The 17,435-nt window shown below is 36.1% G+C and overlaps 2 protein-coding genes across 3 annotated transcripts; both read right to left on the bottom strand.

Annotated features, from left to right (window-relative positions):
- Positions 1–851: 851 nt before the first annotated feature.
- Positions 852–6,070, bottom strand: LOC114276896 (uncharacterized). 2 transcript variants are annotated; one of them, XR_003634406.2, is made up of 9 exons: positions 5,832–6,070; positions 5,537–5,738; positions 3,687–3,777; positions 3,249–3,409; positions 2,332–2,359; positions 2,074–2,182; positions 1,797–1,892; positions 1,606–1,706; positions 852–1,172 (listed from the first exon to the last, which is right to left on the bottom strand). XR_003634406.2 is itself a non-coding variant. In XM_028218731.2 (7 exons), the coding sequence occupies exons 2-7, from the start codon at positions 5,732–5,734 to the stop codon at positions 1,091–1,093; spliced, it is 669 nt and encodes a 222-aa protein (XP_028074532.2). In that variant the 5' UTR covers positions 5,735–5,738; positions 5,832–6,070; the 3' UTR covers positions 852–1,090. The 2 variants fall into 2 exon arrangements, 1 of the variants encoding a protein (XP_028074532.2); XM_028218731.2 differs by lacking the exons at positions 1,606–1,706; positions 1,797–1,892.
- A 4,432-nt stretch (positions 6,071–10,502) lies between these two features.
- On the bottom strand, positions 10,503–10,928 carry LOC145793411 (uncharacterized). Its single transcript, XM_082876235.1, has one exon. It carries the CDS (start codon positions 10,926–10,928, stop codon positions 10,503–10,505), a length of 426 nt encoding a protein of 141 aa, XP_082732361.1.
- Between the last annotated feature and the right edge of the window lie 6,507 nt (positions 10,929–17,435).

The following is a 17,435-nucleotide window of genomic DNA, read 5'->3' as shown; positions in this document are numbered from 1 at the left end:
AAAATACACTCAGGTTACCGAACCATGAGATATTTGAGAAGACAAGATTGCTAGATTATGCAGAGAGTAGGAAGGGGAGGGAGGAATTTTAACATATCTGCCAAAGTTTGCTGCAGTTGGATAATAGCGATTGTTATTTCTTGCAATTTGAGTCTGCAACAGAAGAATGAACGCTAACTTCTACCACCGTTGCCAGACTTGTCGAAAACAATGTCCTGTACGGTCTCTAATACAGACTGATACTGTCATTATTTGTTTCCTAAAATACACTTAAACTCAAGAACAGAGGCAAAGATTGTGTCAGCACACAACCCCAGATAAATGTAATTCGAATTCAGATGATCGCTTATTAGATTTATCATATTCGGATTCATGTTCAGATTGTTTATAACCTGTTCAGATTCTTATTACACATCTGACCAGAATCCAATCTGCCTGCTTAACTCCAGTCAATCTGTGATATATAAAGAGATTTTATAGTAAAATAAATATTGAAGAAGGTTAACTATAGGGTTTCTTTGAAAAATGGAGAAAAAATAAGTGTTACAAAAACTTTAAGGGGTGTACATATAATTTCTAGAGGGGTCATTTTCAAGAAGTTGAAGGGTCATGGGCCATCCTGGGCACGTGCTAGATCCACCACTGTCCAAACGCCTTTTTAAGCAAAATCCCAAAGGCATGTCATCTGATGAAGTCGTACATCAAATACATGACTTCAACCCACAACTTCAATAAATTCATATTTTGGATACACGACTACAAATAATTTATTTATCGTAAAAATTAAGGTCTGCAAATAAATAAAAAGAAGAAAAACAAATAAATAAAAAGAAGAAGCACAATTAAAATCATTGCACTAAGATGATCCTACTGGATCTGTAACTGCACATAGAAATGCTTTAACTGAAGAATATTTCCAGACCAAGAAAAAAAATTGACGAATATTTACAAGCTTGAATTATGACAGAACAATCAATGGAGCCGTAGCACAATAAGAATGGTAATTAGGTTACAAAATTATATGGAACACCATGCCAAACACAAATACAACACTGAAGAGTCCCCAAGCATCAGAACTTCAACAAGCAAGTTAGAAAAGCTTCGAGATAACTTGACACGAAGTCCAAAAGGCTGTTGAGGCGGCACTAAGGAGCGCGGGGTTTTGGTAAATCCTGTTTAGACAACACAATAGAGACTAAAATCAGAACCTCACACACTGACCAGAAACCTCAAACCGTCTGGTATCAAACATCTGGGAAATTTTTTGTGAAAAACATACAAGCATACATAATAGATGATAAGGCAGACTCTAGTGAAGCATCTAGAACCTGCTTCTAGAAGCTTCCTATCTCTTAGGTGCTATTAGCTGCAGGTACACCTGCACATGGTCATATTCAATGGGCTTTGGGTTTTGCCTCTTTACTTTTTCCTTTTACTCCATTCTTCGTTATTTTCCTCAACATGAATGATAACACTGGTCAATAATGACAATGCTTAGGTGAAGCTAAGATGCATTGTGTAGTTTGTTGGCTATTTCACACCAGCATGCATCAAACATCAGCTCCAGGCAGGAGTTCAAGATTTGGATTGCATTGAGAATATTACCTAGTGAAAGGAAAACCACAGCAGCAATATTTCCTATGGTTTTGGTAGGTCGATAATGAACCATTTTCTAAGGTCTACGAGCCAGCATCTCAACCAACGGACTGAAACCCGTAAAAAAGCAAAAATTAACACATGAACAAGCTTTTGTTGGGCGAGGATAAGTACAGTTTCAGGTATGTGTTCTATCGAACCTTGTATTTAGCAGCTTAGCACCTTTTCCATTATGAGACACCTCTAATTACCAACAGCAAGTTGGGTCAAGGTTAGACTCGTTACTCAATTCAGTCCTGAAATATACTTAAGCTCAAGCTTTTTGAAGATAAACAGACAAAGCACCAAATTAAATAGCAATACAGTCGAGCAATGAGTCAATATATATATTGTACACGCTGAAATCAAACAGGTAAGACTAGATAACAGTAGAATAAATATCAAACCATTATAAGCCAATCAATTCAAATAACCTACCCAATGGCTGTCGCTCCCCAAGATGCTACATTATAGATGACTTTGCTTCCATCCCATGCCTTCCGAAGCTTACCCTTTTTCTTTTTCACAGAGAATGTCTTGCACAGGGCTGGAAGAAAAGTCACAATATCAGATTTTTCCCTCCCAAATTCCAACAGCCAAACCCAATAGAGGTCATAAATTGTAGATGCCACTTAGATATACTTTCTTTTTATTTTTACATTTTTGTAACTATACATAAGAAGCAATCAAACTCACCGTTCTGGAGTTGATTAGGGGTGAAATCCTGCAAAAAGAGACATCAATCCAAATATCAAATTCTCCAAATATAGAAAATAATTTTCACAGAAACTTCCTTTCAGAATACCAGATGGATCGCTTTTAAAAAGATTGAACAATGGCACTGATCTGGAACCACTAATACCACCAATGCAAGAACCAGACTAGGCCTCGTTTGGCAACAGGCTGGTTTAGCCAAAAAGTTACTAAAAAAATCAAAAAACCAACAAACCATACCAAAAAGTCAAAGATTCTCTTTTCTCTCTACTTTTTGCACATCTTTTCGTATAAAGTCAAAAAGTCATCCCAAACATACTAGTTTTTTTTATCTCATATTTTAGCCAAATAGCCAAAAAGTTATTAAATTAGCCTGTTCCCAAATGAGGCCTAAATACATATCCTTAATATGCCCTGTGTAATTGCACAACCCTGGTACCTGTTGAATGGCAAAAGATAGTACAAATAACAGTATAGCTCTTAATGCACTTGTAGCACATTTTCATACACTGGCAAGCATTAGTATGGCAGGCAAGCCCTAGGATAGTAGGATGTGCAGTATGAGTATCCCTTTAATTGGTTGAGAACCAGGGGCAAGAGCGATTTACACGAGGGTAATCAGTATCTAATGAAGATGACTTGAGCCTGAAGTTTCTACTTCCGCTCTACTCAGGTTATGCTCAACAAACTGACATCACAACAGCTGAACACAGCCTAAATCAATTTATCTAATCAACTATAAGATGGCATAAGATAAATACACACAAAAAAAAAATTAAGGCAAGAGAACTGTCAACTTTTAGACAGTAATTTTGGTTAGCACAGATACATTAATAAATGTAAGATACTTAACCATTTCTCTTTCAACCAATAATGATAATTTTCAGTTTTTCACCAACCTTGGTCTGTTTAAGGGATAACAGATATGCGGCCATGAAACATGCAATACCCTCTGCTATATCTTCTTGCCTAACTAAAACATAGTCCTCTTGGTCCATCACGGAACTACCACCTTCCCATAGATCATTTTCACTGACCATGTCCCAAGAACTCCCTTCTTCTGCCATCACACATTGATTATGTTAACTATTACAAAAGCATAAGGTCATTTTGAAGGTAAAAAGGAATGTTAGCAACACAAAAGATAATTAACATCCACAATTATACCAAAGACTATGCTTGTCCAAAATTTAACTTTTGAATATGAAGAGTGGCAGTTTTCAAATACAAAGACTTGTAGTTTTTGCCATACCATACGGTACACATCACCCTTTTTTCAAGTCAAAAGAATTTCATAAACTATAAAATTCTCAAAGCAACAGCCTTTAGATGCATACCAGCCACATTTTGTGGAACCAAAGCCTGGGCACTCTCGAGCTTTTTTAGGAAATCAGGGCATTCAACTCTAGATTTAAGGAGGTCGCACAACTGCAAGAAAAGGGAACATGGGGCACATTAAGTTAACAAAATGAAGCAACTACCGTCTTCTAACAGAGTCATTGATATTTGTTCGAGTGCATTTATATTTGCCTAGTATGTTCCGAAATAAATAGTTGGATTAGATAGCTAGACCTCAAGGATGATCAATGCACCTTGCACACTCTTCAAAGAACACAAAATGAATGTTCTAGTTTAATATAGTGAACGTGTCAGACTCCAAATTGAATTGCACTCTCTGCAACTACTCTCTCTCTCTCTCTCTCTCTCTCTGTACACACACACACACACATATATATATATTCTTCTCTTTTCCTTCATAAGTTCCTGACTTCAACATCGGAGGGGTTCTCCAGCCAACACCGGCCGGCAGGGATGGAACTATTAGGAGATAGTGAGGGACCATGGCCACCCTGTCCAAAGCAAACAATGCTACTGTGATGATATGCTATGTTGCCCAAAACTGTCTTGTTATTACAAATGGCCCTTGCTTACCTTATGTATGAATATTGAAAACTTCATATTTCTTAACAAAACAAGTTTCTATGTATGAAAGTATTGGAACACCAAAAAAAATAGACCTCTAATTTTATTTTTAATTTATTTAACACAAGCATAATTTAATAGCAATAATACATTAATTATATTTCTTTGATCACATTTTGTTTATCACTTGATGAGAGGCATACTCATAATGATAATACCATATTAATGAGATTCATATGAGACCCATTGAAATTTTTTGAAATTCAAACCCGCAAAAAAATGTAGTGATTTTCACTTTAATAGATAATTGAGTTGGCATTTATAAAAAATCCATTAACTTTGATTTCTCTTTTATTTATATGTTTAAGTTGAATATATACGACTTTGCTTTCGATCATGTTAAGACTAAATACAAAATATTTTTTTATGTATTATTTTAAGGGTTGTTTGGCATGTTCTAAATAAGTGCACTTTTTAACTTTTTATAAAAAGATGTATAAAAAAGTAGAAAGGAGATATTGATTGATGTGACCTAAAAAAAATAAAAAGATAAAAAGTGTGAACTTATTTAGTCTTACCAAACCAGGCCTTAGTATCAAATCTTAGTTATTTCTCATTCTTGTATTGAAATATAACAAACAGTACATAACAATTGATATATAAAAGAAAAATTTTATTCGTATCTTAGCCCCTCCAAAGTAAAAATTTTAGTTCCGTCCCTGCCAGTCGGGCAGCTCTGACCAGTTCTCTTCTCTTCCAGGTCTCGGTTCCTGGAAAGTCCAGCTTGGTCACGGAGCTCCAATTCATTCAACAGTGTGAAATCCGCTCTCACACAGAGACAATATACATTGAATTACGAGCTGGAGCATGATAATTATATGTCTTACTAAAGAAAGACAAAACACATACCATTATTTGATTATAGGACCAGAATTGAACGAAAAATCTTTCCCTCATTTATATGTAGTGGGTCCAAAACATATCATATTAAAATTTGAAGTCTTAGATTACTTATTCACACACACATACATACACACAAAAAAAAAAAAAAAAAACCTTTTTTTAACTATAAATGTAATTGATTTAGTCAGTGTACAACAACACAAGAATATTTGGTCCCAAAAGTACAAAAAGCGAATCACTCAAAAGCAGAATTTATTTCTGCTATAGGACGATGCAACATTATTAAATACAAAAATTCCAATTGAATCAAAATCCTAACAAAGACAATTAAACCACTTGAATTCCCCCAAAATTCACTCACCTCATCGGTCTCCTTATCCCGACACGGCGGCGACGAACCATCGCCGTCGTCCGCCGCCGCAGCATCGGTGTCGGCGTCGTCGACAAAGCCGGTGTTAGTGAGCAATTCGAGAGCTCTTTGGCACTGCAGGAGCACAGCCTCCAAGGCCTCCTTCTTCACGCGAAGCTGATCCTTATCCGACTCGGCAATGACCTCCATAACCCTAACAATGCATACAAATATATGTATGTAAGACTATACAGTCACAAAATATATCCACATATATAGTATAGTATAGAATGAAGTAAAGGGAAACCTCTTTCTGTCTCCTTTATTGTTTTTGTTTTTTTGCTCAAACCCTAGAGAGAGAAGATGTTGTGCTGTTTTGTTTTCATCATCTGTGAGCTTGTTTTGTTTCGGATGTGAAGGACATGTGGTTTTGTGTAATTTTTTTTTTTTTTTTTTCGTACAGTGTTTTTGTTTTGTTGTGTGATGGCACAAGTGAGAGCAGGTGTTTTTGCTTGCGAAGCCTGCGAGGACAGTGGATTTTCGTTGTTTTCTAGTAGTAATGTTTTTTTTGTTATTTTTAAGGGGAGAAAAAATGGTAAGTCATTTGTTAATGTTCACTTATAAGACCATTTTTAAGGGTTATTTAAATTTATCATTAAATTTAGTAAAAATTTACTTCCTTTTTTGTTTGAACAGCTTCATTAAATAAGTATTAAATTTAAGATTTTACTTTTTTTTTATTAAATTGAAAACTAATGTGTCTTTTATCAAATCACTATTCATAGTCATTTGATTTTCACCCTCGAATGACCATCTGAACGCGAAAATTTATGAAAATATTACACTAACCGATCGACCCCTCGGTCGTCTGCCCTGATCGACCTTCCGAATAACCACCTCAAGGTAAAAATTTGTGAAAAATTTACACTGACTGGTCGACTGGCCAGACATCTGCCTGGTTGATTGGTGTTCTAATGATGACTCAAAAACCTCCGTTGAAACACTTGATATCAAATTAAACTTTTACTTAAATTTGATGAAAATTTTGATATACCATCGGAAATACTCTAAGACCATCTCCAATGGTTCATCAGATTCATCACCAAATTTGAATTTCGTGAAAAATGATAGTTTTTTTGTCTCCAATAGTTTCATCAAAATGATATCAAATTGAGAATGACCCAAATTTTTCACCAAATTGAAGATGTTGTGGGTCTTTCACCAAAACACTGTTCGTTACCGTTGAATTTTCACTACCAGATGACCACCTTTCGCAAAATTTTGTACAGATTTTACACTAGGAGGTCGACCCCTTGGATGACCCCTCAAGCTTGAAAATGAAATCTTATTCAAGTACAAAATTGATACAATGAGATGGGTGAACCTCTGTTTTCTCAGTTGGTTGTTGTGCATCTTCAAGTGTTGACGAAGCTAATTTTTCAGTTCACAATTCCGCACTTGGTGGTTGTGCTTAGACCTCGTCACGAGCTTTGCCATTAAAATTCATTAAATGGGCTTGACTACTCTCAGATACTTCAATTTTTTTTACTTTTTTTCTTCCCACATTTCTGTCCAAATTTGCTGCCTTAATCTGGCTTGAATCCTCAGTTACTGGATTTTTAAGGTAGTCAAATCTAGGGTTTCTATTCGATCTGGTTAAAGATCAGTGAGAATTAAGAAAAGCAGAAGAATAGATAGGTCTTTCAATGTATCTTTCACTATGGAAGCCAATTTCTCATTGTGCTGCTCTGATCATGGACAAGAAGACCAGGAAAAGAGATGGGTCTAACCATTCAACAGAAGAAATCAAGAGAAGCCCATCATTTTTCTAAGTAAATTGCAAGAGCACAAGCTCAGGGGAACTCTTGAAGGGAAACAAAATTGGAACAGAAATGGAGGGGGGGAAAAAATTCAGTGGCGTAATCGATCGACTAGCCAGTCATCCCACTGGATGTCTCCAGGCATTTGATGCAAGTAACAGTGTTCACCGTTAGAGTAACTCATATCAAATTGAAGAAAGAGCCTTTTTTTCATCAAATTTGATGAAAAAAATAGTTCATTGTTGGAGATGCTCTAAGTCATCTCCAATCTTTTATTAAATCTAATCTTTTATTAAATCTGCTATCAAATTTAAATTTGATAAAAAAATATTTAAAACATGAGTTCTAATCCTTTCATCAAACTGATATTAAGGCCTCATTTGACAAGTGATTTTTTTAGCCAAAAAGTCACTAAAAAAATCAAAAAGCCAACAACCTATACCAAAAAGTTGAAAATTCCATTTTATTTATACTTTTCGCACATCTTTTTGGGAAAAAAAAAATCAAAAAATCATCCCAAACATACTAGTTTTTTTTACATCATATTTTAGCTAAAAAATCAATAAGTTATTAAAAAAAAACTATTCCCAAACGAGGTCTAAATATAGAGAGAGAGAGAGTTACTTTTTTCATCAAATTAATAGAGTTTTATCATCTCATCAAATTTGTAGGTAACCGTTAGGTAAGACGTCCGCTCGGACATCCTCCCAGACAACTGGTTTGTGATGAATTTGATGAAAATTTACTTTAGACCGAACGATCAGCCAGACAATCACCTAGATTTGATAAAACCATTGGAGTGCATCATATCATATCAAACTTTTCATTAAATTTTTCCTCGAATTTAATGAAAATTTTGATAAAGCGTTGAAAATGCTCTAACCAAATTTGTAGGAGGTTTTGTAACCAATATTCAACTAATGTAGAAGTAATATTGTTTGTACAAAATAAAATTAAAATAAAAACAAAAAAACAAAAAAAAATATTGGTGATAAATCTAATTTCAGTATTGCTCAAGGCATTAGATGCAATGGGTAATTTTTCTTAGTGAGAAGTACATATTTTGTGAAATATTGTGGTAACAAGTACATTTTGTTGTTTTGAAAGACATTTTGTTTTTAATTTTGTCTTTTATTTTAACCTATCTGTTCAAATCTTTTTTTTTTCTGTTTAATTTTTTAATACATATCTGTCAAAATTATTAACATATCTATATGTCAAAATTTTTAACCTATCTGTTGAAAAAATCTATCTGTTGAAATGTCTTAATTTTTTTTTCTTATATGTCGAAATTAACACCTATTTATTTAAAAAATTTATGTATAACCTATTTGTTAAAAAATTTAATTGTTGAAATATGTCTTAATTTTTTCTTATCAGTCCAAATTATTTTAATATTTTAGTTTTATATGTGCAAATTTTATCTATTCACTTTTTTATTTTTTATTTTTTGAACAGAGAAATGAGATAAGCAAGCAAACCAACAAACTAAACAAGAAAGCTAAATAGTCCGAACTAAAGAACGAAGAGCAGACGGAGGGTGAGAGACCCAATCAATGGGAAGCTTGCCATGTAGGGAGGCTTGGGCCACCCAGTGGACAACACCATTTGTTGTTCTCGAACACCAATGAAAGGAGAGGGTGCTTTGATCAGCTAGTTGCTTGATGTCATGAACAATAGCTCCACATTCCCAAGGAGGAACGTCCTCTGAAACACACAAATGAATGACTTGTTTATTATCACCTTCCACCTCGACCATCGTAGGATGATAAGCTTGAACCAACTGACAGGCGAGATGACAGGCAAAAGCTTCACCTTGGAGGGAGGAGGAAATGCACCACTTCTGAATCAACCCATCTAACATCTGACCTGTAGAATTCTGAAGGATAGCAGCAGCCACTGCTTAAGAAGAGCCCGTTTGCATAGCCACATCACAATTAATTTTGAATTGACCCGAGGGCGGTGGAACCCAATGCATAGCAGAGAAATTGGCAGCAGCAGGAACCTATAGGCGTAAAGAAACACCCATATTAGAGGTTGATTCATACTCTGCACTGGCCTTTCAAGTACGATGTAAGACTGAGAGAGGATCAATTGGCTGGTTGTTAAAAATAAATTCATTCATTCCTTTCCAAATAAACCAACCAGTCCAAGCAACTTGGCTGAAGAAGCTAGCACCATCAGCAGTAGTCTGAAACTGTTCTATCAAGGCACTCGACCATTCTAAAATTGAGTGAATGGAATCCCATTTGACTCTATAATTGAGAGTACTCCCAAACCATATTGGACGAACCCAATCACAACCAAACAATAAATGTTCAACCGATTCGGGCCCAGAATGACAAATAGGACACTGATTTGAGTAAGCACATTTCCGTTTCAACAGGTTCTCCCGAGATTCTAAAGCATTGTTGCAAACAAGCCACCAGAAATGGCAAATTTTCAGTGGGACTTTGAGAGCCCAAATGAGTTTCTAAAACTTACTAGGAGGTTGGAAAGAAGATGATGGTTTCTGGACCAAACTATTATTGAAGACGGATCTGGCAATGTGACAACCCGAGTTAACCGAATACACACCTTTAGAATCATAGTGCCATACTTGAGAATCTGCCATGGGGGCCAATGCAGTGGGAATAGTGGATATAGCTTGGAGCTTAGAATTCGACACAAGAGAACGAAGGGCAGCCAGATTCCACCTCTTTGTAGTTGTATCAATAGTATCCTCCACTTTCTCAATTTCACAATCCACAGGTTTTGAAGAGGATATTTTAAAATCAGAGAGAGATGAAACCCATTTATCAACCCAAAAGCGAATCGAAGACCCATTATGAGCTTGCCACCTGACATCCTGTTTGAGAAGTTCCCATCCTTGGAGAATACTTGCCCATGCCCATGGAGCTCGGCGGCCCTTAGATGCATACATAAAGCTAGAATGGGGGAAATAAATGCCTTTCAAAATGCAGGCACTAAAAGACTGCGGATATTTAAGTAACCTCCACCCTTGTCTTGCTAGCAAAGCCAAATTGAACATATTGAAATCTCTAAATCCCAATCCGCCTTGGAATTTTGATAGCACCAGTTTCTCCCAACCTACCCAATGAATTCCTTTACCATCCATATCCCTTCCCCACCAAAATCTTCGGATGTAGGAATTCAATTTAGCATAGAAATTTTTGGGGGAAAGCAAAACAAGCCATTGCATATGAGGGTATTGCCTGAACCACTGCCTTGATCAGTGTTTCCCTTGCAACTTGCGAGAGCAATTTCATCTTCCAACCCTGAAGTTTTGACACCACTTTTTCAATGAGGAACTCATAGGCCTCTGCTTTTGACCTCCCCCAAAATGAGGGCAGGCCCAAGTACTTTGTATTTGGAAGTGAAACCTGAAGCCCCGAGAGAGTGCAAATGGAGCTACACAAAGATAGGGAGACGTTGGAGGAGCATTGAACACTAGACTTGTCAAAATTAATCAGTTGTCCCGATGCTACACAATAAGTTGACAAAAGATCCAACACTTTTTGACACTCAGAAATATCTGCCTTTAGGAATAGAAGCACATCATCAGCAAATAATTGATGGGACATGGTTGGGCAATGCCTTGCAATCTTGAATCCAGAAATTTGCTGATCTCGAAGGCTTTTTTAGAGAAGATTTGAAAGGACATCTGCAACCAGGATAAAAAGATATGTAGATAAAGGATCCCCTTGGCAAAGCCCACGAGTGGGGACAAAAGAGGCCTTTTGTTCACCATTAGCACAAACTGAGAAGCTCACAGTTGAAACACATTCCATCACCCATTGGACTCATCTCGGATGAAAACCCATCTTCTGTAAAACTGCAGCCAAGAAGTCCCATTCTATATGATCATAGGCTTTGTTAAAATCAAGTTTTATGGCCATGTAACCCACATTTCCCCCCATTTTCAACTTCAAAGAATGAAAAGCTTCATGAGCAAAAAGGATATTGTCCTGGATTAACCTCCCCGGGACAAAAGCTGACTGGTTTGGAGAAATCAAAAGACCAAGAACTTTTTTCAAACGATTCGCTAGGATTTTTGTAATGATCTTAACAGTAAAATTACAAAGACTAATAGGGCAGAACTGTGATAAGTTTGACGGATTACCAACCTTAGGAATCAGTACCAAATTTGTTTGGTTCAGCTCTTTAAGCAGGTGCCCTCCCATGAAAAAACTGCGGACAGCAAGACAAACTTGGTCGCCCACCACATCCCAATAATTTTGGTAAAAGAACCCAGGATAACCGTTTGGCCTGGGTGCTTTAAAGGCACTGAGCTAGAAAATCGCTGCATGAATTTCTTCATTGAATAACAATGCAGTCAACTGATGATTCATTAATTCAGTCACCAGTAGTTGAACCATAGAAAAAACTTCGGTAAAATCTCTATCCCCTAAACTCAAAAACAACTGGGAGAAGTACTCAAGCAGATGGTGATTAATCTAAGAATCAAACTCCAGCCAATTTCCAATCTCGCCTTGAAGTTTAAGTATCTGATTTCGCTAACGACGTTGAATCATAGTGGCATGAAAAAAACTGGAATTTTTATCCCCATAATTCAGGCATCGTACCCGGGACCGTTGATGAAGGTACATTTCTTCTCTGGCCAATAAATCTTCCAAGTTAGTTTCAATCTGATGCTGAAGCTCAAAATTAGAATCAGAAACAGGTTGCATTTGGATAGTTGCCAAGTCAGCTTTCAGTTGATCAATTTGGAGCTTGTTGTTCCCAAAACACTTCTTATTCTAACTTTTTAACCCATCCCTGCACGTCCTGAGCCTTTGAACCAGTTGGAACATTTGGGATCCGGTTTGAGAAAGCTTCATTTTGATTTAATCACATCAAGACACCCAGGGTTAGTAGACCACATAGTTTCAAATTTAAACAACCGTGGGATCTTTTTTAAAGGGACACAACAATTGAGGATAAGAGGACAATGATCCGACCTGAACAAAAGTTCATGAAACACTTGGGCAAAAGGAAAGAGGCCACACCATTCAACTGTAGCCACAGCCCTATCCAATCGCTCACGAATATTGGCAGTACCTCGTTGATTATTGGTCCAAGTAAAAGGCGGTCCCTTGAACTCCAAATCCATAAGGGCACAGTCCGAAAGCAGCTCCGTAAAAGGCAGTCCCTTGCAGTTGACTCATGCGACATTCTACACCTCCTGCCTTTTCTGCCATACAACCAATTTCATTTAGGTCCCCTATATAAAGCCAGGGATAAGAGTTTTCATGTGCCATCTGTCTAAACTGGAGCCAGAAATTTTTGCGGAGCAATTTTTGTGGTGGAGCATATACAAAAGTAGCTGCCCAGTTACTATGACTATCCAAAGAACTTATAATGCTATGGATCATATTCCGAGAAGAAAAACGGGCATCAATGTGAATATCATCAATTCACCATAATGCTAGACCCCCCGACACCCCTATTGGATCAACATAAAACTTGTGCGTGAAGTGAAACCGTCTACGAAGTCTATCTAAAAAACCCGTTTTATTTTTTGTTTCCATTAGGAACACCACCTGGGGACGATGAGTTGAGATCAAGCCTCAGAGGATCTGGACTGTTAGGGGTTATCCTAAACCTTGACAGTTCCAGCTGAGAATTAACATGGTGGTTGTGGCTGTTTTGGGCTAGCCACCAACGCCCATTTCCCTTCTGCCACCTCACTGCTGGGAGGATAAATGCTAGGCACTTGAGAACAACAATCTTCAGATTCAATAAATGAGGGGGTACCCTATACTGGAGCTGCCAAAACCTCGTTGGCCATCGACGAAACCTCTTCCACTTGAACATCAAACAATTTCACGCGGCTTATCCTATGGCCTTTCCCAGTTGAGGGTGAAGTCTTACTTTTGGGAGAAGGTCTAACTCGCCCTAAGGCTAAAATCCACAAATACAAATTACATGAGACAAGATCGACAGATCTGAGGGAAGGTGGTGGGGAATTGACAGATCTGAGAAGAAACACAAGAGAGACGAATCTGAGGGAGGTAGAAACGACAGATTTTAGGAAGAAGGGTAGGGGAGTGACTAATTTGAGGGAGGCGATGACAGATCTACAGAAGCTAGTGTCGTAGTCGCAACTGGCAACGATGACAAATCTACAACCTCAAAGCAGTGATTATTTACTTATATTTCGTCTTCGACAGTGAGGTTGAGGAAAGTGAAAATAGCAACTTCGATAACGACAGGGGAGCCGGAGTGGAGTATATTAACAAGAGGAAGGATGGCGAAGAAGAAGTGGTAGTGGAAGCAGTGGATGGTCTTGTTAAGGCGAAAGATCTCTTGGGCGACATGGATTTGGGAAGAAAGGTCATCGAAGTGGATGAGGAGGAAAGTGTGGTCTACGGTGGAGATTGAGGCGTCTTCCGTATCTGGGTTCGTGCCGATGGAGTGCGTGGTCTTTGACTCCATTTGCTAGCACCATGAAATTTGGAAAACCCTAACCGAAAATTCACCATCTATGCAAACTCTCACATGTTTTGTCTATTTCTCGGGGCTTTTCCCAAATTAAGGCAAAATAGCAACTTATTTCCCAAACTAGGTCTAGTTTGGACGGAAGTCCCAAACTAGGTTAAAACGTGGTTAGAAACCACGCTTTCACCGTTTTTGTAGCCCAAATGCGAAAATTTTGTAAAATCGTAAAAGCGTAGTTACAAACCACGCTTTTAAGGAAATTTGATTTATACAGAAAGTGTTGTTTCTAACCACGCTTTTAAATTTTTTTTTTTCAGAAAACGTGGTTCACAACCACGCTTTTACGAAATAAATTTTTTTTTTCAAAAAACGTGATTCACAAATACGCTTTTACATAAAATTGTTTTGTAATCAAAATATAAGACAAGTAGGGAGGTAACTCAAATGGTAATGCACTCCTTTCCATAGAAGAGATACGGGGGTCAATCCCCCACATCTCCAAACTCTAGCTTTTTTCAAATTCAATTCAATTTCCCCCCCCTCTCCACTTACTCTATACTTTATATATTTATTATGTAATTTTTTTTGCTCAAAAAAAAGTAAAACATTTGTTTGGTTAACTAATATTTATAATAAAAATTATATTTCAAATAAAAAATAATTTTTTAAAATTTCTTTTATATTTAAAATATTAAAAAAATATAACACATAAATGTATGAAATATAATTCACATTAAAATAAATAAATAAATAAATATTTATGTGTTGTATTTTTTTAATATTTTAAATATATTTTTTAAATAATAATTTTTTTATTTATTTTAAATATATAATTTTTATTATAAATATTTTATTTTATTTTATAAATATATTTTTAAATATTTTAATTTTTTTGTTATGTGTTTGATTACGATTTGAGTGTAGAGTTTTGAAAGTAATGTGGAATTTCGAGTTATGTGTTTGGTTATGAGATTTGAAAATAATTTTTTAATTGAGCTTTGAGTTATGTATTTGGTTATGATACGAGTGTGGAAATGTGTTTTGAGTTTAAAATATTAAAATTAAAAAAATTAAAATATTTACAAAATAAAATAAAATATTTATAATAAAAATGATATATTTAAAATAAAAAAATAATTTTTTTATTATTTAAAAAATATATTTAAAATATTAAAAAAATACAACACATAAATATTTATTTATTTATTTTAATGTGCATTATATTTCATACATTTATGTGTTATAGTTTTTTAATATTTTAAATATTAAAAAATGTTAAAAAAATTATTTTTTATTTGAAATATAATTTTTATTATAAATATTAGTTAACCAAACAAATGTTTTACTTTTTTTTGACAAAAAAAAAAATTGCATAACAAATATAGAGTATCTGGAAAGGGGGGAAATTGAATTGAATTTGGAAAAATCAAGAGTTTGGAGATGTGGGGTATTGAACCTCGTATCTCCCCTATGGAAAGGAGTGCATTACCATTTGAGCTACTTACCTACTTTTCTTATATTTTGCTTACAAAACAATTTTATGTAAAAGCATGTTTGTGAATCACGTTTTTTTGAAAAAAAAAAAATTATTTCGTAAAAGTATGGTTGTGAACCACGTTTTCTGAAGAAAAAAAAATTATTTAAAAGCGTGATTAGAAACAACGCTTTCTGTATAAATCAAACTTTCTTAATTAAAAACGTAGTTTGTAATCACGCTTTTTAGCGTGGTTTGTAACCACAATTTTACGATTCTACAAATTTTTCGCGGTTGGGCTACAAAAACAGTGAAAATGTGGTTTCTAACCACGTTTTAGCCTAGTTCGGGAATTCCGTTCAAACTAGGCCAAATTTGGGAAATAAGTTGCTATTTTGCCTTAATTTGGGAAAAGGCCTCTATTTCTCACTATTCAACTTAACTACTAATTTTTTCAAGACTTAAGCTCTTTGAGTGTTATCTCAGATCTTATATACTTTCTACTATTTCCAGATTTTGAAAAAAAAAAATTAAAAAAACTCCTATTTCGTTATGATTTTGAAGACAATCTCTCTAGAGATTTGAATTTGTACATGTGATAGAGTTTTGATTCAACAAATGAATATAGAGTGTGAGAGATGGAGGAGATAGAAGGAAATGGGTTTCATTTGAATAGATACCATGTCTGGTTCCAACATAGAGAGTTTGACGCTGTGTTTGGTTGGGGGATTTGAGGAGGGATTTGAAAGGGAAATGGAAAAGATATGTGAAATGTAAATAAAATATACCTATATTTCACCTAGTTTCACACACATTTTCCCTTTTCCTTTCTAAATCATTACCCAAATCCTTCAACCAAACACAGCATGAGGAGAGTAGATTGGAGAAAGTAGTTTGGTCATTTTGTAGAGGCATGTCTTTATGGACTGAAGGGAGGTCTATTTACACACCATAAATTCTCTCAATACACACCATTTAATCAATAAATTTATATGACAATAATATATTCAAGTAGAATGACTATTAGGGACAATATGAGTGTATATGTACTCATTCAAGTAATTCACGTATGAAAATCTTTACACACTAATACCTATACACTATATCTTTTGGAACAAATCTCTCTTCCAACACTTATCCAACATTGTTTATCTTCACAATTATTGTGTGTGTCAATTTCCAACCACACTGCCAAATTAGTACTTAGCTGGAGAGCACCGACAGGATAAATTAAGCCCGAACGACCTGCAACAGAAAAAAGAGATTCCGGCGGTGGTTCGTCCACCCGGGGGCACTCCGACAATCAAGTCAGTTATCTCTCAAAGATAGAAAAAATACTTAACTCACTATTTAGAATATAAATTGCATACCTTAGACCCATGGGGGCGCCCCCCTTTTATAGCCAATATAATCCTAGTCCCAATAGAGGCCTAGCTCTGATGGACTTAGGATTACTGCTAATCTTAGACTCCCAGTAGGATTATGACAAACTCTCTAAGACTCTTATTTTTACCCAAACTGAAGTCTTCTCTCACTTTAGGACTCTTCTCCCTTATCCGTTTATCCCGGATTTCGATATTCTCGCAGATAACCTCGGCCTATCCGAGATCACCTTGGCGTCACGACTAGGACACGTGGCACCTCAACTGACACTTCGGCGTCACTTTGGCCACGTGTTTGGCACTCAGAAAATATGTCCCCACAACTGCCCCCTAGGTTCTATTACCTCAGCATCCTGAGGTGATGGAACCTATATCGTCATATCGTATAGCATGTCGGCTATCTTGCTCTATCATTCATTGTCGAAGTCATAACTTGTCGGCTCAACATGTCCAAGACCTATAGTCTGCTTTCACCAATGTCTCAGAACCATTAACCAGGTTCATTCAAGTTTCTCAGCCGAGATTATCCTCCAAGCCGAGGTACTGCTCCATTAAATCAAGAACTCCAAGTGCTCCTTTACGCGTATGAGTTGTCACGCATAACAACTCAACCATTCTTGCCACGTGTTTTTCTCCTTCTGGGCTATACCTGATACGCGCCTGTAAGTTGCCTTATGTCTGGGTGCGCCGTCTGACAAGCACGTCGCCCTAGACGCATTGATGGTATTTTGCCGCTATTCTCTATGTTTGATTAAAATCAATTTTCTCTCTCTGTCTCTTCACTTTTGTATCTT

This window comes from Camellia sinensis, chromosome 6 (genome assembly GCF_055761805.1).
Source record: "Camellia sinensis isolate YWXY chromosome 6, ASM5576180v1, whole genome shotgun sequence".
NCBI classification, from domain to species: Eukaryota; Viridiplantae; Streptophyta; class Magnoliopsida; order Ericales; family Theaceae; genus Camellia; species Camellia sinensis.
Note: the sequence above shows the minus strand (reverse complement) of the source record. Positions and strands in the feature narration are given on the sequence as shown.